This window comes from Heliconius melpomene, chromosome 11, assembly GCF_056956725.1.
Source record: "Heliconius melpomene rosina isolate 202511_hmr_F chromosome 11, ASM5695672v1, whole genome shotgun sequence".
NCBI lineage: Eukaryota > Metazoa > Arthropoda > Insecta > Lepidoptera > Nymphalidae > Heliconius > Heliconius melpomene.
The window spans coordinates 8,094,971-8,118,742 of record NC_140399.1 but is presented as its reverse complement, the minus strand read 5'-3'; the positions used below and the strand labels follow the sequence as shown (position 1 = coordinate 8,118,742).

The following is a 23,772-nucleotide window of genomic DNA, read 5'->3' as shown; positions in this document are numbered from 1 at the left end:
AAGAATACATTATTGATAAAATAAAATTATATATTATTTAATTTAATATTTAATTTACTATAGATGCATATAATTTGAGAATGTAGTAGGTATAAAATACAATTAATATTGACTTAAATATCAACTAATTAACCCAATAACATTTAATTAACCTAATAAATGATTTGTACTAAATGATATTTTTTGTGGACTATAGCAGCCAATGTAATGTCAAGTAGGTAGATATTATACCCAAGTAAAGCAAATAAGTTTAAATGAATTAATAAATAAATTATTTATTACTATACAGTTTTTCTTTGCATCAATAAATATTTTCTTTCAGTTTTTATGCATAAAATATGATAAAATGTTTTTTTAGATAGATATAGGAAATACGTTCTGAAGCTTTCATATGTCTTTTTAAATAAGCACTAAATGTCATCCATATTTCAAAGTAACAAACAGCGGCGTCTGGGGCGCGCTAGCCTCAATTTGGCCGAAGCAAACCAATTACGAGCGCATAGTGTCGCCAACTCTCAGTAAAACCCGTCGTAAAGCGCGATATCCCGCAGCGAGAACGCTTTATATCGCTATAAAAGCGTTTTATCCACGTATAAAAGCTTAAATCCGCGCTTTCTCCCGCGGCGAGGCAAAAAGAGCATTAGCGCGGCCTCGGCAACATGGCAGCGGCACGCCCCGGAGCGCCGCTGCGTCGTTGGCCGGCCGCGCCCACCGCCCCGCCTCGCCCGCCTCGCGCCTCGCCCCGCCCGCCTCGCACCTCGCCGCGCCCGCCCGCGCCCTCCGCAGTCGTAGCCGACACCTCGCGCCGCGCGCCAGTGCCAGTGCCACTCTGTCCCCTCGACCTGCGCGGACCACGTGCTCGACACCACCACAATACAGTGTAGAGAGAGACTCTGTGCTCTGAGTGCTGAACGATAATACTTACTAAGTGACGCGTTGCACGGCGATGGTGTATCGGACACTGGGCTAGTGACAGTAGTGTCAGTTGTACCTGCGTGTGCGGTGTGATGTGCCTGGTGCGGTGACGGGCAGCCGGCAGGGGAGCAGGCCGGTGCCGGCGGCGAGCTGGGGGCCAGCGAGGTGGAGGTAGCTGTGGGCGGGCGGTGGCGCGCGCGGGCGCTGGATGCAGCAGGAGCGGCGGCGGCGGGCGCGGGCCCCGGCGCCGTGGCGATGACGGTGCAGCGCGACGAGCGCGACGCGCGCGCGCCACGCACGCGGTTCATGATCACCGACATCCTCGACGCAGCGCCCAGAGACCTCAGCGCGCACAGGGATTCGGATTCGGATAGATCAGCTACGGATTCTCCAGGTTAGTAGTACGGGTGCAGTTTTAAAAAGAAAAGATCAATAGGTAGAGTCTAAGTTTTGATTCTGATAAATGTTGACATTTGTCTTATGTGATGCATAATAAAATTATTTATTATAATTTTCACGTATTATCATATACGATACGAATATATAATATGTAGTTATTTGCTATTTGAAGCATGTACCAGTAAATCCCATTTACAATTCCGATATGAAAAAATATCAAGATGGAATGGATGCGTCTTAGAAAAGACATCAACGGCACTGCTTGTTTTCATGAACCCATGTCAGATTATAATTATAAAAACGGCCTAGACATATATCAATTATAATTATTATTGATATAATAATTAAAATATAAATAAAGGATTATTTATTTACACTATCTCTATAATAGTATCATTTCTGACAATGAATAATAATAGTCGTCACGCGATTTTATAGCTTATTAATAATAGACAATTTTCTAACTTATTCAGGTTTATTTTATAATTTACCTATACGCTGGCAGGGTAGTAGGGTAGGTAGAGAGAACCTAGTGGCTTAACACTTCGTTCTCCAATCTCTGCCCAAGTTTGTGATATTGTGAATTGACTGGCGGATCTCAACGCCGTCGTTATATTATAGTAACATTTTTTTAAAATGTAAGCGAAACACCTTTTATTTCACTTAAAACTGTTGATTTATGTTAAATGTTTTTTTTATATTATGTTTTGAAGTACAAAACTACATATATTTTAAAGTATAAATTTACATTATCATTCGAAGAACTAATTGTCAGTTGATGATATTAAAGTAACAAAATTTAAATTAATTATCATAAAGGATATCTTTTTTTAATTTATATTCTACCAGAAATATATTTTAAGTATAGCTTAATATTTTTTTTAAATTTAATATTTATTAGTTAATATTTAGTATGTAGGTAGTACGTACCTTAGAAGGTACCAAATTTTGTATTGAGTTTTGGGGATTTGAAGTACATACATAATATTAAACAAAAGTAGCGGATTCAAGAAAAATATAATATAGATATTTATTTTCTGTCTAATAGTCTTCAGTAAGAGTTTTTTTTAAGCGCTGTCTTCTTTTAACAACAAATACTTATTTACCTTTTTTGTTATGGAAACAGAAAAAAAATTGTGAAGTTTTATTTCGAAAATATTAAAATAACAGTGCCAACCAAATGATTAAAACTTAAATAGCTTGTTTCTAAAATTAAAAAGATATCTTTATAGTATATTTTAAGCCTTATAAATATTTTATGTATATTTAATACATATTTATACTTCATTTTACACTGATTAGTAAGCAATAAATTTTATTGTAGTATTGTATATATTTTTCTTCTTCCGTATATAGGTGTATAGAAGTTTTAAAAATATCAATTATATTAATCGCCGTCGTAGCACATCTGGCGTATGTGTGTGTTAATTCGATGTTTATTGGTTTAAATCCTACTTGTGGAACATTTTATGTATAATAAACAGTAAACAATATAAAATCATCTTTAAAAATCGACGGAAAGTGAAGAGCAGAGTAAGCTTTATATTTTATTTTTATCTTGTACGACTAAAGAGAAGAGAATAAAGAATATGCTTACCAGTAGGCATTGCGTGAAAATACACATTTATAAAATATAATTTGTATAATTTTTAATAGAAATAAAATATTAATATAACAATATAAAATATGTTTTCACTAATAGATATTTGATTGTTTAAATTAATAGTTTATAAATAAAAGTCTTTAAATGAATGTATAATATGTTGAAAAATTAATAACATTACATTGGTTTATTTTAACTATGGCGCAGAAACAATAAAACAATTAAACTCTAAGTACTAGAGTTTACTTTTATAAAAAAATTGAATAATTCCAATTATTTATGTTAAATAATTAATCATTGCAATTATTTATAGGAAAAATTATGTTTACCTAAATATAAATTTAGACATTATTTAAATTTTATTTATGCTATCCTTTTGTTTAAAATCAAATTCTAGTTTATTTACAATTCGTCTCTACATTTACAATTTAGTATAAACGAAAGGAATTTTTACCTTCATTCAATAGCAAAAGGGTTATTCTAATCGCATAAACCTTATGTTCTAAACAGGCTTAAAATTTATGCTTTTCTAAATAGTTAACGTACTCATATATTCTGTTAACTATCTCCACAATGTTTAGCTTTCAATCGCATTACCTACGACGATTTAATAGACAAGCCGATAAACTCGAAGTGTTAAATAAATTAAATAATAAAAGGTATAATGGCCGCGATAAATACAACTCGCTCCAAACACTCGGTCCCGAGATAAGTGAACCCATATAAAACGTACCAAATTAATCCCGTCTGAAAGGCCCTTTGCCCGGGGGAAGAGAAAAAAAATGACGACGTAATCAGCTTTTTGTCAAATGTCAAGTTGAGTTCGTTTTTAAACTTTAAATAGCTTACCTAATTCGTGAATGTCCATCCATGGTGGCAGTTTGCATCAGTACAGTTGTCGACAAAGTGTCTAACAGAAGGAGAACTATGATTTTAGTAAATAAACAGGAGTAGGATTTATAATTAATTAAAAAATATTTTCAGACCAGTCGTGGCTCTGAGTCACAAGCGTGACAGATTATGGGTTCGATTCCCACTCGAGGAAATGAAATATTTAATATCTTTATTTCTTCATCACTCAACAACTAATGGCGCTAGAATTTGGAGGTAAATGGGAAACGGAGTGTCTTAACACTATGCTCCCTCTGCCTAATAGTATTTCTCTAACGTATTTCTAAATGGATGGATTATGTTTCTAAATCGACCAAAAGTAAAAATGGGTGGTTTACAGGATATCTTCTATAGAATCTCTTTTAAAATAACATTTAAAATTATTTAATAAGATTTAAAAATAATATAATGATAACGAGCTATTCCAATATACTGACTTCAGACTTTATCTAATGATTTTAACCTATCAATTACTGCACTCAACGTCCGCCAGTAATTAAGCCTCTACGAGTACGTACAAACAACTGTAAACACAAAGCTTCTTGCATTGTAATTTAAAAGAAACTCATTTACTGAGAATGTGAAAAATACACCGTTTATAGTAATTAGTGTTCATATTATAAACCTTACTGACAATTTACAAAAGTAATTAATCTTCGTGTAATGGTACCCGTGGTCGCACGATTAAATCGATTGTGCAGTCGAGTCGGTAGGTACAAGTAAAACGTATTTGAAACAATTAATTAACTTGATTTTTAAAGTAAGTGAGTTATATTTTATGACATATGTATGTTTTATGACATATATAGCACGTTGAATGAAATGAATTGAGGCCATTTGTGGCTTATGGGTGGGACTGTGAACGTGACAGGTTTTGGGTTCGATTCCCACGCGAGGAAATATTTAGGTAGGTAATATTTTGATTTACTCGCTCTGGTAACGAGTGTTAAACGGATTTGTCTTAACGGGAACGGAATGTCTTAACACTAGGTTACCAGGTTCCCTCTGCTGCCTACCCTGCTTTGTGCATTCAGCGTGAAGCTTGAAAAAAATAAAAATAATAATAAAACATAAAATATTTTGTAAGCAACTGTACATTTACGAAGCCACTGGTTCGTTACTCGAAACGTCAAACCTAACCTCAAGCGCGCACCATCGCTAATCTACTTAGCATACCTTGTTTCAAATCACACCACTTCAAACAACTTTAGACTTTAACACCTATATATAACAGCTATTTTGTCACGTCATCAACCAACGTGACTTTTGGCGTCGGGACAAGAAGTGACAATTCTTTCATCGTACCAAATGATAAAATCAAAACTTTTTAGCGTGACAATAAATAGATTATCATCATTGATATAAATAGGCCCAGAGTTCTCCCATAATACGGCTTCCATGTGGCTTTGTGTCGCTTCTGACAGGCGATGTGAGCTGTGAAATTGGGTTCGATTTAAAATATAAAGGTTCGTCTTAAGACTTCGTGATTAAAACTTTTTTTTTCTTGGGGAGATTATTTTACACGTATTTGTTGTACTAATGTTGAAATTGTCGAGCCACTGGTTTCGTTGGTGATGATTTTTGTTATGAAACATAGTAAGCAATGTGTATCATACTAAAGATGTATGTAAGTTTGTCTGTTACGCTTTCACGCCAAAACTACTCGATCAATTTTCATGAAACTTTGTACACATGCTCTTTAAGGTATTAGAATGGACATAGAATACTTAAAAAATATATCTTTTACCTATATTTTTAAAACTAAGCTTAAGTAAGCGAAGCCACGTTTGAGTCTCTAGTATTTAATATATTTTTTATAACTTAATTCCAATTGGTTTCCACGTAATGAAGTACTAGTTAGTTTATTTAGCATTATTTTTACTTTCATATCAGTTACGTTTTTTGTATAAAACTGTGAACTGCTTGTTCTTATTATTAAGTTGATACATTTATCCATATAAAGTGAGTTTAATATGAAATAGGAAATGTAAAGTAATGTGAAGCTACCGTGTAATAGCTTCGGAAATACCAAAGTCCACTTGAATGGTTCCCTAAGGGTATTCGAAAATACATAATTTTTCATACGATTTCACATTGGCTTATCCAAATCTAAAAGTGGTAAGCTTATTCGATCCGACATATTAAATTTCCCACGGTTTAAATATGAATAGTTAGTACTATTTATATAATGCCACAAAACAAAAATGAAACTTAGAATTTATATTTAGAATTCTATTCAATTGTTTTTTTTTAATTAAATTAATTAAGACGTGCGTTCGTATCTTTCTCTCGTTTAATAAATATTAAAATAAAGAATAGGAGTTTAATTTATTATTTATTTGAATGCTAATAAAGATTATTATTTTATTATGAAACGAAAAACGAAAAAAATTATTTTTCTCTCTGCAATTCGCAAAGAAATTAAAATATAGTGTTTGTAATAGCCCTCTTACGATTACAAATGTAAGAAACCGTTGTACTGTAATCAGGTTTATATAAACATATAATTACATACATTTTCTAATTGCTATCGTGGCAAAAATCGAGCGGCGGCATTGCAGTATTGTTTTACGATTACTATTATGAGTGCTATCTTTAATTACGGGAAAAATAACTGAATAACTAACTCTAAATAGAGACGTAGATAAAATGCAAGTTAATTTTATATCCAAGATAGCTTAGTGTTATAACAAACAGTATTTGACAAAAACATATGTAATTCTAATAATTTTTGATAATCCACGAGAGAATCTTATATCTCTACTTATGTATTTTATAATAGTTATATTATTTTCGCAAAATAAATTAATGATATAATCTATATATATAAAATCGAAAGGTCACTCACTCATCACGAAATCTCAGAAACTACATGTGCTAGGAATCTGAAATTTTGCATAGGAGTTACTTATAGGAGGTAGGTGCTCGCTAAGACGGGAATTTGTAATATTCGACTTCTAAGGGGTTGTTTTTGGGGTTGAAAGTTTGTATGAAACTTCGGTACTAATGACATTTGTCTTTGTCATTCGTTACTAAATGCTAGGAGTCTCAAATTTTGCATAGACGTCACTAGGACGTAGCCATGGAGACAGAAATTAATAATAACATAGTTCACGCGGGTGAAACCGCGAGCGGGCCGCTAGTATTATAATAAAATAATTAATTATTTTGAAACTTGGATTATATCTTATAATCCAAGTTTCAAAGAGGTTATATTTTCCAACCAGATGAAAGAAATTATGGTAAATTAAAATTATAATTAAAGCGCAATTTAATATAACTGTCTTTTGCTTATAAAACTATTTATTATGACATAGAAAACTTTCAGTAATAATTTGTGTGAATAGTGTTACGCCACTATGACGTAACGTCATCTCGTTGGACGCATTGTTAGCTGCGCCCGCGCATCTCGCATGGCTTCTATGTAACTCGAGCATAATGCGTTAATTAATTAAATCGCTGCTTTAAACAAATTACTTGATGTGATTTTTTAAATATAAATTATAAGATATCTAAGGTTTTTTTTATAATGTTAACTTAAAAATGTTAAAAGCGCTTTTGTTTTGGTTATAGCAATAAATTAAAGCCAATTATATTAAATATATAAACCTATCTTTCAGCCAGCCCATTTAGAATGTGTGAACTATATAGAATTGTTCTTGTAAATTTGAAAAGATATCTATTAATGTTATAAAAATCTCTTCTTTTATTTGAAATAGCGTTAAAGTTTTTTTCGAAATACGTGTACGAAGTTAAACTCTGACACATAATTATTCTTAACATTTGTTTTTCATACTTAAGAAAGAAAAATAATACCACCATTATTATTTATTACCATTTTCCGCAGTCTCGCGTAACTCAAGCCCGCGTTTTGTCTCGACACCAGAGCGAAAAAATTAAAATATTAAATATTTAATTCCCTCGAGTGGTAATCAAACCCGCAACCTATCACGACTGGCCTCTGTTCAAATATTTTACAATTAAATATCAATAAAATAAGATCACCTTGTCAGCACATTCTATTATCATATGACTATTTGACTATCTACTGTGAAGGTTATCCTTGATTATTATTGTGCATTTTTGACGACAATTGTATGCCAATTAAATCTGGTAAAAGTTTTAATTTTATCTTTCAATATTTTGAGGTTCTAGTAAGGCTCAAAGGGAACTCAGTTGTAAGTTCCTATGATATCTAGCTTTTGTCCACTAAAGAATAATTTACATCGTGCTTTTATATACTTAGTAAACATATACGTCTATATTTAACTAAATGAATTTGCAACATGCAAATATACTGCAAAAGTATATGTAATGGTTTTATAGTTTTATTACACCATTGAGGCCAGTTGCAGGGGCACATGATTGTGACTATAACCGCGACAGGTTGTGGGTTCAATTCTCACTCAAAGGAAATTAAATATTTTATATTTTCATTTCTTCGTTCTGGTATCGAGGCAAAGCGTGGCGTTGAGTTGCACCATTCAATATGCGCCTCCAGGATTCAGCGGAAAGTGGAGAGCAGAGAGTTTTAACACTCCTCCATATACCTTCCCTGCTAAATTCGGGTTACAAAGTGAAATAAACCTAAAGAACTATTTCGAGTATAACAATATTAATATTTTATTATAACTATAGCCAAGTAGCTGCATAATTATAAAGTGACCTTAATATAACAGCTATATTCTTGTAGAGATTGGAGTGTTTATTAATCAATTAAATATTCTCTGAATCGATCAAGCGCTCGCAAGTAACTTAATATTCAATTAACAGCTTAACATATCTAATAGATACGTGGGATGTCCTTTAATGCGTCGCTGTTGGACACAACCGGACCGACAAGGCCAATATATGTAGAGTATTTATTTGTTTTTTTTTTAGTTTCACGCTCTATCCCGGTAAGCAGAGAGAATTTAGTGTTAAAACACTCTGTTTCACGTTTTGCGCCGATTCCTAGAAGATTGTATGTTAGATGGCGGAACTCAACACCGCGCTTATCTTTGATTAAAAGCAAAGATTTGATACTAAAAATATTTCATTTCCTTGTATGGGACTCGAACCTGCCACGATTGGCCTCAAATAGATAATTCAACGTATTTAAATTGATTCAAGTACAACTTGGATGCAAGTGTTGGGCTATTGGGCCAATATAAAGCTATAAGTTCTTGCGGTGACAAACGAACGAGGTCGGTAACGTGTTCGATTATAAATACATTAGAGGTAACACGTGTACGATAAGTATTCATTATCTTTTTTAATCCTTGATCGTATATTAGAGTTCAAATTTAAATGATAATTTATTACTTGTAAAATTTTGTAGAGTATTATATTAAAACGGTAGCAGGTTTTTGTATTAGATAATTATTTTTAATATATTAGTATAGGTATATCTCTATGATTTAAAATCAATTTTATAGTTTGAACGTATTCAATAGGTAATTTATAAAAGATAAATGTTAGCAAATGAACTGTTATACATTTATTTTTCATAGAAACATAACATACAGATAAAAAATCAAATTTTACATATAATTTCTTGATATATTAAATTCTCAAAACTGTCAATTAGAATTTTATTAATCTATACACGACAAAAATGATCTAACATACAATATTTGAACCAGTTAATTAAAATAAAGAATTAAACACACATATTTTAAAGAAACGTTATCAATCGCGACTAAATCCAGTACATTTTTCACACTAGGAGCTTAATTTTAAGCGATTTGATAAGGTTAATGGTAGCTTGACGTTTTATGGCAACATTATAGTCCACTAATGATAATAATTTTCACAGTCCAGCAAATGCATTTGGCAGTTGGTCCTTATTATAATAAATTAATGGCGGCTAACCCTAATGGGCCTCGGTCGGTCGTAATTACACTCGATATTGTAAAATGGAGGGGAGTGGAAAAAATAGTGATAGCCACTTGATAGTGTTCTAACAATTTTTAGTCAAGGTTGTTTATACTCGCCAGGGTATTGTCGGTTTGCCTATTTGACTTGAAGTTTTAAATTTATTCGAGTGTGGCCTATTTTGTATTTAAAAAAATAAATAAATCAGGTTCACGCTGTATCCCGCACACAGCGTGGTAAGCAGAGGGAACCTAGTGTTAAGACACTGCGTTTATCACTTTCTGCCGAATTTTGGGGGCATTGCGTGTTTCTGCCTCTCTAATCTCCTCGAGTAGGGATGGAACCCACAACCAGTCGCTTTTACAGTCACACTGAGCCACGACTGGCCTCGATTTTAATTTTGGATCCGAATTTTGTATTATAAAATAATTATTTACTTTCATTTTATTCTCACGCTTTATCTGTATTTTATTACAGAGTAGACAGTTCTCTGTTGTTAAGAGTTAAGACGTCTTGACTTACAACAGAGAGGAAATTCAAATTCAAATTCAAATTATATATCTATATAATATTTATTAAAATATCAACCAGTACTTACTACACATGACTACTGGACTGATTTGATTGTTTTATTTTCTTTCTTTTGTAGCTAAACATAAGGTATAGTTGGTCTTTGTATAGGTATCCAATTTATGTAAACTCATAATACAATTAACCAAGAAAAAAGGAAGTTAATTATAGTTGATAATTAATTTCCTGGCAAATATGGCCTCATTTAGTGATGAAATAGATAAATCAAACAGTTCATAAAACACAAGCTAGGCGTACTTTTATGAAGTGGAAACAGGAGCAGTTCCAGCTCTATTTTCAGTTATAGAGCCGATGTGAGACTTCTATCTTTTATCTCTAAATATATATATCTTTTATCTATATAAATACTTTATATATGATTATAAAACTTTACCTACTTCTATATATGAATATATTTTATTCACACGTATTCAAAACAAACAAGTAGATGGTCCCTAATACATATAAACGGCTATGTCAAAAGAGAAAGTGTACAACAAAACAGAATAAAGATGCGTCTTGCTCTTAAAAAATAAAATTATAAACTTAAATTTATAGTATATATTTATAGATTAACATAATTTCTTAAGAAAAACATGAATCTTTGTTCCTTCCTTCTTCCTCTTGGCATGGATTGGATCCCGGCGTTTGCAAGGGTTCTGTTTTCCTGCTCCACCTACTCCATGTTGCACGGTCTTTTAACTTCCACGGTAGTTAGACCATTGGCTCTCATGTCCTGTCTTATAAGTTCCAACCAGAACTTCCTGGAGCGTCCAGGAGGTCTCACTCTAGGGTCCGAAATAGCAAGATGATTCTTTTTCCATCCTTTAAGTAAATCTTAAATTTTAACATGGCCATTTATACTAATGACCCATCGAAAACATTTAATAAAATAATTTTTTGCTTCACGCTGTATTTCACATGTAGTAGGGAAGGTAGAGGGAACCCAGTGTTAAGTCACTTTCCACCGAATTCTTGAAGAAAAAATTAAAATATTAACAATTAATAATTCATCATTCCCTCGATTGAGATCGACCGATCGATCACACCCATCATTACAGTCGCACCCTTGTGCCATTGGGCGACGAGGACCTCACGATAATTAAGTATTTAACGATAAATTAATGAAAAAAATAAATAAATTAATACAAAACGTATAAAATACAAGAATGTGCAGTTCGCATGTAAGCTAACAGAGGGAAGGTAAGTCTGAGCGCTTAGTGCCTGGGTGGTAAACCGCAACTTCTACTCGGCTGAGCTAATTCCCTCGCCTTATACATATAATCCCGTGTCGTACTTTGCGCTTACTGAATTCCGATAGTGTTGTACAATTTCTTTTTTTTTGTATTGTCTTTAAAATTAAACGTTATTGTATGTTAATTAATTAAATTATTAAAAAAAATAGTGATGTGTTAAAATTGTGGAGTATTATTATGTTATTACGTTTTCTCCGCTTTTTTTATGACGAAGCAAGCGCTCGTAAAGTGACTCTTCAAAACTCTACAAGCATTGTTAAGATTTTAATAAAAACAAAATATAAATAACGAAACAAATTGTCAAATATAATGATCTAAATATTAATTAAGACATGGTATTTTCTGCCTTCTGTTCTGGAGATCCACAACATCAGATCTGGACCAAAATAGTAGCTAATCCGAATAAGCAGAAATATTAGTAATAGCTAAGACTTGAATCTCAGTCTTAATTTAAAAATAAATCTTCAATTAATCTTTACCCTCTCTTATATCTCAATTTGGCTTTTAACTTATACAAAATTATCTTTTCAGATATGAAAAACCACTTTAATTAAAAAGTCACTTAACGTTAAAGGTGTTAATTTGTTTGGGTCGATAACAACCGTCAAGTACTGAAGTATCTCAATAAGTGTTTCTTAACTGATACACTTTAATTTAATATCGTATATACATATAAATATTATTTTTAATTATAGTAAGCACTTTTTGGACATAAAAATTGTATCAACAATGTAAATTTGATAATTCTTATACTAACAAGGATCTTTATAGTTGAAATAGTAAGAAAATGTTAGAATTGGTTATAACATTATCATAGTATAAATTATTGCTCATGGTGTCTATAAATATGTTCTATATAATACAAAAATTTAGATGTTAAGGATTCGATTCCCAGTCGAGGGAATTTAATTTAATTTTCCTACTCTGGTAGACGAAGAACGGCGTTGAACTCCCGTCTTGAAAGACGGCAATTTTTGAAGATTAGGCGGAAATTGGTTCCATTACTAGGTTCCTGCCGTATGGGAAAAAGCGTGATGCTGCAAAATTGGTTTAATTTGTGGTACTATTACCCTTTATTGTATTTTCAACAACTTTTTATTTAAATAGCCATAGACAGCATTATTTTGTTTAAAATAAATTATTATTTTTTTATATAATAATGTATGAAATAATTATTGAGGCAAGCCCTGGCGCAGGGGCAGAAGTATGTCTTTAGACGCGACAGGTTGTGAGCTCGATTCCCCCTTCAGGAATGGAATATTTAATAAAAAAAATATATTTTTAACTTAATCTGAATATTCAAAAAATAATATTTACTAGGTACTTATTTTAAAAAAACACGTTCGTAGGCAACCAAGTGCGTGTAAGGAAGTGGTGACCGCAGAAGCCTTACAACTCTCGAGACGACTTGCTTGAGTTACAAAGCTGTGGATTACCCTATGACAATGTCTTTGTTTTCGTAAAGCATACCTATTTGATATATTTTTTAATTTATAAAAATTAATTAGGTACCCTTTATTTTTTTCAATTTTACCTGCATATATCGGGATTGACAGAGAGTGCCTAGTGTTAAGTCACTCCGTTCTCCATTTTCCGCCGAATTGAAAATGTTAAAAATTTCATTTCCTCTCTTTTTTATTTATGTCTCTTTCATCTCTTTTTTATTTATTTATTTATCTTAAATTTATGGAAACGCTCCTTTATTTATTTCTGTTAAGAATATGGAAACGCTCGTACATTTTTATTTTCTTCCAAAAGCTTTATGTTTATATTTAACACCGTTAATTCCAAACTAATTTGTAAAAATAAAATTTCCATATACAATCAAATATACATATGTAACATACGAATATATTATACTTCATATAAATATTTCTAAGAAACACGTTTTTTATTATTTCTGTTTTGTTGTAGGTGTAAAAGATGATTCGGATGACGTATCAAGTAAATCATGCGGGGGTGACGCGTCAGGACTCGCGAAGAAACAGAGAAAGGCGAGAACAGCCTTCACGGACCACCAGTTACAGACATTAGAAAAGTCTTTTGAAAGACAAAAGTACCTCAGTGTGCAAGACCGTATGGAGCTTGCCGCGAAACTGGGCCTTACAGATACCCAAGTGAAAACGTGGTATCAAAATCGACGGTAAGTTTGATATATGGATTCTTTCTTTAACTTTACGCTGTATTTCGCATGCAGTAGGGTAAGCAGAGGGAGAGTAGTGTTAGTACATTCCGCTCTCCATTGAATTCTAGAGGTGTTACGTGTAGTATTCATTTTTAGTATTTCATTTTCTCGACTGGGGATCAAACTCACAACCTGTCGGACTTACAGTCACATGTTGAAATTTATGTTTTGGATTCCAGAAGAGAAAAGTGAAATCCATATATGGGATATTCACTTATTTTCATTAATTTATGTAAGCATAATTTAATAATTTCATTTTAATTTTTTCGCTCTGGCACCAAGGCAAAAGCCCGACGTCGAATTCCGCCACTTAACGCGCCTCGAAAAATTCCGCGGAAATTGAGAAACGAAATGTCTTAACACTAGTTTCCTCCTGCTTACAATATAATCTATATATATAAAATCGAAAGGTCACTCACTCATCACGAAATCTCAGAAACTACATGTGCTAGGAATCTGAAATTTTGCATAGGAGTTACTTATAGGACGTAGGTGCTCGCTAAGACGGGAATTTGTAATATTCGACTTCTAAGGGGTTGTTTTTGGGGTCGAAAGTTTGTATGAAACTTCGTTACTACAATTGCTAGGAGTCTCAATTTTTGCATAGATGTCACTGGGACGTAGCCATGGAGACAGAAATTAATAATAACATAGTTCACGCGGGTGACACCGCGAGCGGGCCGCTAGTCATATATAATAAGTTATGATTAAGACCACATTTCCCTCTAACAACGAATCCCCCCTGTATTACATGATAATTGTAGAGAAACGCTATTAAGAACTCTACCTCCCACATTGTAATGGGTTTATAACACTGGATACGAGTACGACGGGTCGAACGAAGAAAGCAATTATTATAGAATACTGAATAACGGTTCAAGTTATGAGCAAAAGTCTTAAAAGAAAATGCATTATGGAATGATAGATTCACTTCTTTTATAAGTTATATATTATGTTGTGTGGTATTTTTGTAAGCAATTTTAATATATTTTTTATTGTTTATTTATATTGATAAAGTATTAGCTATATAATAAGTATAAATATACTTATTTCAATTAGTTTACGAAGGATATTTAAAGATTAATTGAAGATGATAATTATGTACAGAAGATAATTGTTACATTACCATTTTATTAAGGACAAGCGATAGGTTGCGGCTTCGCCCGCTTGAACTGTTGTCCATAATCATTATTTTCTAATAATAATATCGTTTGTTATTTATATACTGATGAAATAAAAAAATACTAAATGTTGGAATGTTATGGGGCTTGCTAACATACAGTAGTCAAAACAGCAATTAAATCGGTTAGGCCATTTCTTAGATTAACGGGAACAATCGAACAGACAAACAGACACAAATTTAAAAATCATTATTTTTAGTTCTATATCTTCCATGTACAAACATCGATCCACTACGATTTTATTATGTGTAAAGATATATTAGATGTTAATAAAATGTCTTAAAGTTTATATAATATCTAATTCAAGACGCCGCCATTACTTATTTACGGCTGCGACAACGTTCACAGCTCGTGAGAGAGTCGGCGAGACATAGAGAATGCTGAGTCAGCCATAACTAAACAGCGGCAAGTCTAATATTGTAGATAATAATGTTTCCTTTTAATCAAAATCTTTAATAATAAAGTACATTTAAAATATATTAAACGACATTTAAACTCGCGTCCAATTAAAATAATGAAGAAAATAAATTAACATTATATAAATTTAATAATTACCACGTTATTTCCATAGTCACGTAAGATTGTGAAATGGAAAATGAAACAAAAGTAATGAATGTTGATATTAATTCCAAATCTCTTAACGAGTTTTGTCGGCGCCTGTACAAAAGCGGTTATTTCAAAAACAAACGTCCGTAATTAGAGCTTCAGGGGCCGACCGTGCCACCTTCTAGACGGCTTATAAAAACGTTAGTAGTTAAAAAACGCGCTACCTCTAGTTTTCTATTATTCATTTTTTATTCATATTGCCGTTTTGCCCCGGTGGTATAAGGGTGTGACTGTAAACGCGATGGTTATGGGTTCAATTCTCACTTAGGAGAATAGGTTTTAATTTAATATTTTCATTTCTTCCCAAGACAAAGGGCGGCGTTCAGTTCCGCCACTCAACACGCAATGCCTCAAAAATTCGATGGAAACTGGGGAACGAAGATTCCTAGATTTCTGGTGTAGGTCCTTGGCCTAGTTCTAGATCCTGCTATATGCAGAATACAATATGAAAGTGGAAATAAACCATCTTGCCTTAAGTAAACGTATGTCCGATGAGAATTTTCAAAAACAAAACAAATAATAAGAATTAAATTTATATTTCGTAATTTAGGGAAATAAATAATTATTGGATTATTAATAAAGTTATCTATTTTAATAAATGCACTTAAACGACTGCAAAATTATTATTTTTACATATTTTTATAGCAACTCGTAGCTAGCTGTACATGAACCGATATTGCACATAATTTCAATACAATATGAATTTAGGGACAGCTATTGCAGAGCTATTGCAGTCGCCGCACAAGTAGTTGCCCGCCCCGTCTGCTTTTTTGTACCGGCATCATTTTTTTTCCCCATTTTTTTGATGATTTTCTATAATTTCGGTAAAACCAATGTTTGGGTTTCGATTTTTCGGTTCGTGAAAGAGTGTGAAATTGGAGTTAATTGAAGGATTTAATAGCTTTTGTGAGCGGTCACTTTCTTTTATTTTTAAACATAATAGATATTCTTAATTTTGTCTTACATTTCAAACAGTTTGTTTTTGTTTTTGTCATACTTTTTGTATCGTGACGATTTAGTGGACTCTTATTTTGTATTGTATTCCTATTTATTTGACTCAATCGAGTAAAAAGTATTTAAGTAAGTATACAAAAAAATATTTACTATAAAAACGATAACAGGTTTCACTTATAAATAACTTTTATTATTGGTTATAATTTGGTACATACAAACAAAAAAAAATCCTTGAATATCTATTGAACGACTCTATACAAAATTTTATGAAATAATAATAAAAAGTTACTTAGAGAAAATACTCAGTTCTTATAGATTCGAACTAGTAACCTGTAAGAAATTAAAATCTCGATCAGCATGTCGTTGGTACGTGTGAATCAATGGTCGGCTCTCCATCCACAAGGAACGGCAAGTCACGGCCGAGCCGGCGCCGACGCACCATCTATTATAAAGCTACCGCCGACCAAATTGATACTTTTTTACAACCATTCAATGGTTTATTTACTTAATTGTCTTAAAATGATTCATTGTATAATGATATTGAAGCGATAGCTTATCTGTATTTTTGGTTCTGGGCGAAGCTACTGTTTTCTTGACTATTGCCGTAAGATATTCGATAATAGTTATTGATTTAGATATAAAATAAGATTTTGCTTTTTTGTTATAGTTGTAACTGTTGTTAATTGCGTTCAAAGTAAACTTACTGTAGAATTGTAGTTTTGGCTCTGTAAATATATTCCCAATATATCTTTTGCCTATACGGAGAGGGATTTTAAAAACCTAGTAGGTACTCGTGTTAAGTTACCTCATAATTTAAATAATTCAATAAATAATATCAAAATTATGTGATTTACGTTTAAATATTGTTTTTATTAATATGTATTACTAGAAAAAAATACATTAGATTAAAATCCACCAAACATTGAATTAAGTGAAACTTCCTATGAAAATGTTCTAAACCAGTATTTTACGTTCATAATTAGCTTTTAGATACTGAAATTACATATAATGAGCAATTAATGCCGATTTCATCAGAAGCCTCCAAATCGTTTTGCAACTGTCCAGTCGTAAACGTACGTATAATAGGCCCGGGGGCTGTCGACGGACGTTTATCGCCGTTTAGTCGTCGGCGACGTGCTATCCGTGATTATCTAATGACGCATTCTATAATGACACACGGATGATAGTATATTCGCAAACGAAATTCTACTTAAATCAAAATATATTATAGATATATTAGCGGGATTTTTAATCTGTATTTCTGGTATTGTAAACATTTTAATTGTTTTTAATTTAAAGAAAAACTTTTTTTATATATTTTACGTAGAGTTTATAAGTAGTTGGAGTATCTGATTACTTTAGAGAAATATACTATGATCATTCAAGGAATGATTCTTAAAATTATTTTTAATTGATTCTTAAAAATCTTTTTTACTCTATGTTTTAAAAAAGCATATTTAATATATGTTATAAGCGGCCAGTCGTGGCACAATTAATTTCTTCAATTTCATCATTAATTTCTTCGCTCTGGTACCGAGGCAAAATGGGGGGTTGAGTTTCGCTACTCAACATGAAATGCCTCCAGAATTCGGCGGAAAATGGGGAAAGAAATTTCTGAACACTAGGTTCCCTCTCCCGACCCTGTTGTGTACGATAAAACGTGAACTAAAATAACAAATATATATTTACGTAACCCAGTATACACATATACAAAAAATATAATATAAATTCCTATTTAGTTCCAAAAAACCACACTTGTGACTGCAAATTCCTAATGACATAATACAAGGGTTGCTCAAGCTACCAAGAAGCACTAATCGCTTATAGCGAATAACTAAATTACACATCCAGAGACACGGGAATCGAGCCAAGGACGCGGAGGTCGCCTACTTTATCATTTAGAAACTAATAACTGTGCTGCCGGTGCCATTTCTGTTTTGGAGGTCTAATATGAGATTACATCCTTTTAATTCGTAGTATATAATTTAATGTTCTAATTTCGGCATGTTCGACATCAGCTCAGTTTAGACATTTACAAATATGGATCGTATGTCATGTAAATAGCAATTAAGAGCGATTTATGCATTTATTTTAATAATGTATTGTATGTATCTTTTAGTACAAATGCCAAGATCGTTTTTTGCTGTAAAGTAATATAACCCTCGCATTGCAAAATAAAATATTTTTGTTTTATTTGGCCAATTAAATATCAAAAAGTTGTAGCAAGATATAGACGTAACAATTAAAGTTATTATATTGTTGAAGGCTACAGCTATAATAAATTTATAAGTAAAAATTTAATACAGATAAAATAAAAAATATTTTAAGCACACATTGGACAGATAATAAATATAAAATCGATGACATTAGACAGATAACATATAATACCACATAATGAGCTTCTTATATGAAAACGTAGAGTCAACAAGGTAACAAAATCGCTTGAACTAAACAATTCCCATAAGAACACTCTAAAGAAACTTGTCGTGAAACTTTCTAAACAGCGTATAAGTAACGTTCGAACAACAATCAAATAGAACCCAACGCCCCACAACCTAAGAAGCTTAAGCAAAAGTGTAAACGGATCGATGAGCGTCTTTCTTGTTTGTCGTCTATACAAGCCGAATTCGCATCACGTCTTCCAAAAACTTAAATCGAGATAAACAACCTCCTCCTCTGAGACCTCCTTGGAGAGGACGTAAGTGGATGTCTTTATGGAGCGATTTTCGTCTCTAACAAGAAACACTTAAGGCGCTTTTTAGAATGGGCGACCTCAAATAACAATTGAATCAGTTCACGCAGCATCAAATCACTAAACCACTGGGCGGAGCGTAGACAGACTCCGCCGGGACCAGGAAAAGAGATGGGGAGAACTCGTTCTTACGGAAAGGCGTGTGTGAATGACAGAGAAAGAGAATCGTCTGTTAAGAAGTCTCGAGACACCAGCCCGTTCGAGTACGTTGAGAGCTTTTTGTTCGTCGCGGTAATAAAAAGAATAGTGTCACTAAGCAGATTGCCTCTCATTCAGTACTTGACAATTAAATAAGTACTCTCGAGTCACTCCTCACTCCTCAGAGGGACCGGTTCTAGAATATGATTAATGCAAACGTAGCTTTCTATCGATCAAAATATGTCGGCTTCTGATAATTATGGAGTCGTATTTAAAACAAAACAAGACTAACTATTTTTCATTAGAACCAATTAGTTATTTATTAAATTGATTTCTAGTTGTTTTTTTCGTTAAGTAGGTTTTATTTTTTGCTGTATTTGAATAGTTAATATGTAATGATCTCATCGAAGATAATGTGCTTTTAATATAAAAAATCAGTTATCATTAGTCTGTAGGTGCTTAAATAACATGATCTTTGAACGAATTATTAAATTATTTTTAAAATTATTATTTTTTCTTGCTTGCTCTATACTTCGAGCTGTATCCTGTACGTAGCATTGTAGGCAGAGGGAACCTGGAAACTTAGTGTTCTCCTCGTTCCAATTAAGACACTTCTATTCCCCTCTTTCCGCAAAATTCTAGAGGCATTGCATGTTAAGTAGCGCTCAACGCCGCGCTTTGCCTATTTACCAGAGCAAACACATCTAAATTTAAAATATTTCGGGGACCGAAGCCACAAAGTGTCGCGATTATTAGTCGAATGCTTTTGCCCCTCCACCATAATTGGCCTCAAATTATAAATATTTAAATAAAAGTAAAAAATATATAATATCCTATTTTAAAACGTTATTGGAAATAAAAATATACTTTCTATTCTGTTCTCAATTCAAAATAATTAATGGTGAACCATAAATAATTTTATGAAATTCAACTCACAAAACATCCGAACTCCCCCTCATTTACATTTAATAAAATTAAATGATCCATTTAAAGAAATTAATTAACGAGGTAACCAGTGGAGCGTCTTCTAACAACCACTGTAACCGCACACAAAGGGCTCTTCCCTAACAAAATAATAATAGCAATGATAATAACTCCCTACAAATTAATAAAAACCTCACTCGATGACAATAACCGCTTTTGAAATAATCGACAACTGAAGAACGAAATTAAATTTTACTACTGGGGTCCGTATATATGGTACTTGTGTTTGTTTTGGATATTTTTAAAATAAATAAACACTAATTTCTCTCGTATTTTTTAAGAATCGATATCAATATTATTAATATAATTATATAAATTAAGTTATAGTAATGTATTTCTAATAAAAAAATATTACAAGTTGAGTAAGCACCTAGATTACGTATTTGGATGTTTTTCAAATAAATTATAGGATATTGTCGTTGTTAAAAAGTTCCTTAGATAAAATGTGCTTTCAATAACTTTCCTAAGTAGACATTTGGTAAAAATGAAATAGACCATTTTTATAATCATTATGTCTCATCCCCTCCGCAATATCTTGTAATTTATACTCGCATACCCTTTTGGAGAGAATCAAATAAATCAAATTAAAGCAGTAGACCACGCTCCGGTAAACATGCGAGTGCCCAAGACGTTTTGTCAAATTTATTATTTTATTTATATATTTTTTTATTACTTACCATTGTCACATCGTCATTGTCATCTCGAGTGGTCTGTGACAAATTTGATGACGATTGGGGTCATACTGCTCTGTAGGGTTAGTGATTTATAACTTTAGGGTTAGTAAATGACAATTTAGAAAATTTCAAAATCGATTTAAGTTCTCAAGAGCGGCGTAAAAATGGCAATTTGTGTTTCTTGTGGTATTCACACAATGATTTAAACATATTTATTTGAAATTAAATGAACCGTAATTTATTATATATAAGATTACTTTCGTAATATCAAAGTAACTTTGACATTTTCTTTAGATGAACCCTAATTTAAGTTATTATTTCCCAAACGTATACCTTTTATGATATGAAAATTATAAAAAAAGTTAAAATAAAACTAAAATTATCAATACCTTTGACAGAACGAAATGGAAACGTCAAACAGCCGTCGGTCTAGAACTCTTGGCTGAAGCTGGCAACTATGCCGCTTTCCAGCGGTTGTACGGTGGGTACTGGGCGGGAGTTCCCGCTTATCCTGCACAGCCGGCGCCGACCGCAGACCTGTACTACAGGCAAGCCGCGGCCACAGCTGCTGCCGCTGCATCTGCTTCTGCAAACACATTGCAAAAACCTCTGCCTTACCGGTAAATAATATAAAAATAGTACATTTATGTCAAACGACCTAAAAACTAATTTAATTGCTTAAGTATTTGAAATCTTTATTCGATAAATTATTAGCTAGTCCTTTGGTTAATTAAGAAATATGTTTACAGATTATATCCAGGTGCTCCGTTGGCGGGCGTACCACCTTTAGGATTGGGTCTGCCGGGTCCATCGGCTCACCTCGGTTCCCTTGGTGGCCCAGCGCTGGGGGCTTTAGGGTACTACGCACAAGCGAGACGCACACCTTCCCCCGACGTAGACCCTGGTAGTCCGGCCCCACCCCCACGATCTCCTCGAGAGCCGTCTTTAGAACGACGTTCAGATGACGAGGACGACGATGAACCCATACACGTGTAAATCCAGTGATCTGTGACCAAAAACGCCGATTCTGGCAAATTTAGGACGAAAAAATCGGTTATAATGACTTACAAGTGATACGAACACGTACAAGTGCTTAACTTAAAGTTATTCTGTGAAGTGAAAGTCATCATTGAGTTTCGTTACCTTTTAATCAGAATGAAAGACAGTATATATTTATTAGTTACGTTAAATATATTACGTACTTCTTGATGGAACATTTTGAGATGTTTATAGTGACTGGACTCTACTTGTCCATAATAATTATGTGATATTATAAGCTCGAATTAAATAATAATATTAGCGAGTTATGTATAATATAAATAAATTCGATGTCGTATTACTAATCCTATAAATGTGGAGAAGCTTTGTGAGTTCAAGCGGCAAGCTGGTCTTGATTGTTTTGTTTGTCCCAAATATATCACAAAGTGCAAATGTAATATTAAATATGGCTTCGGCGAAAATTGTTGAAATTTAAACAAAAAAGATATATTCATTTCATATTAATTTTTGGGTGACGTCTTTTTATTTATATTTTTATATATATACATTCTATACTATACATGCCTGAAGCAGCAAATTATTTACACATAAAATGATTGAATAAACAGTATTACCTTCTGAAATAAAAACAAATATTTTAAACTGATGCAACGTGCAAATTGTATAATATAAATGTATAATAACGTATATAATGTACGTATTATTAGTATTAAATACACAAGTAAATGCGTTGGGTTTGTATCTATTACCTGCCGCTGTATAGATATATGGCGATGTACTTAAGCAATCTGAAAAGTGACATTTTATGTCCAATAGATTTTGTGGTGTTTTGTAATTAAAATGTTGTCAATTAAATTTGAGGTTGTTTTTCTTAGTAAAATATTCCTTTTTGCTATATATATACAAAATCACTATTAGTAATGGTATATTATTAAATACGTGGCGCAGGGGTACAAGTAATTCACAGTCGAAGAAATGCAATGTTAACATTTTTATTTCTTCGTTCTGATGTCGAGGCGAAAGCGCGGTGTTGAGTTCCGCCACTCAATACGCAATTCCTCCAGAATTCGGGAGGGAATGGGGTATTATAGCACTGTGCTTACTCCCTGCTGCTACCATGTTCCATGTGGGATATGTAAGCGTGAAGCTGAAAAAAAATTATAAGAGCTGTCCTGATGATCTTTAATAGATCTTTGTCTCCGAAACAGGTAAGTACATACATTTTTTCTTTCTTTCATCTTCTTTCTTTCTTTATTCTTTTCAAAATTCACATTATAAATGAAAAATAGAAGCTATATCAATATCATCAGCTTTCGATGTAATTTTTAGCGAGTAACCAGCCTTGCAAATACGGTGAAGGCTGTCGTTTCTTAGTACTCCAACCAAAGACCATCTGATGTCAATCATTTTTAATTTCCATAAAAGTAATTTTAATTTTGCTTAATAACCACAGCTTATCTCTAAACAGAATCGCAATAATTGTTACTTAATGTATGTATGTAGTTGTGAGAAGTAATTTTGTTAATCTTCTACTCGTTCACAATTAGCATTTTGAATGCTTTGTAATTACAATTATTTTATAAATTAAGCAAAAAATAAACGTCTCTAAAGTGGGGAACGGAGTGTTTGAACACTAGGTTCCCTCTACCTTCTCTGCTAAGTGCAGGATACTGCGTGAAGCTGATATATCTAAAATAATTGTAGATTAGCCCATAAAGAAATTTTTACAGTGATTTGGAAGCAAAAACACTGTAAGCTACTAACTTCCAACAGTCACGCTAACTGAAACTATTAGGCCAGTGTTAATCG

General features: G+C 32.8%; 1 protein-coding gene across 1 annotated transcript; it reads left to right on the top strand.

Moving 5' to 3' along the window:
• The first annotated feature begins 1,170 nt into the window (after nucleotides 1–1,170).
• Nucleotides 1,171–22,818, top strand: LOC146534717 (homeobox protein B-H1-like). The gene is made up of 4 exons (XM_085193069.1): nucleotides 1,171–1,309; nucleotides 13,405–13,633; nucleotides 21,363–21,584; nucleotides 21,714–22,818. The coding sequence occupies exons 1-4, from the start codon at nucleotides 1,171–1,173 to the stop codon at nucleotides 21,958–21,960; spliced, it is 837 nt and encodes a 278-aa protein (XP_085049195.1). The 3' UTR covers nucleotides 21,961–22,818.
• Nucleotides 22,819–23,772: the final 954 nt, after the last annotated feature.

Excerpts from the sequence above, each read along its gene's own strand:
- LOC146534717 (XM_085193069.1), top strand. The coding sequence starts at position 1,171 with ATGACGGTGCAGCGCGACGAGCGCGACGCGCGCGCGCCACGCACGCGG. Across the intron at positions 13,634-21,362 it reads ACGTGGTATCAAAATCGACG|AACGAAATGGAAACGTCAAA; the intron begins GTAAGTTTGATA and ends TACCTTTGACAG. Across the intron at positions 21,585-21,713 it reads CAAAAACCTCTGCCTTACCG|ATTATATCCAGGTGCTCCGT; the intron begins GTAAATAATATA and ends ATATGTTTACAG.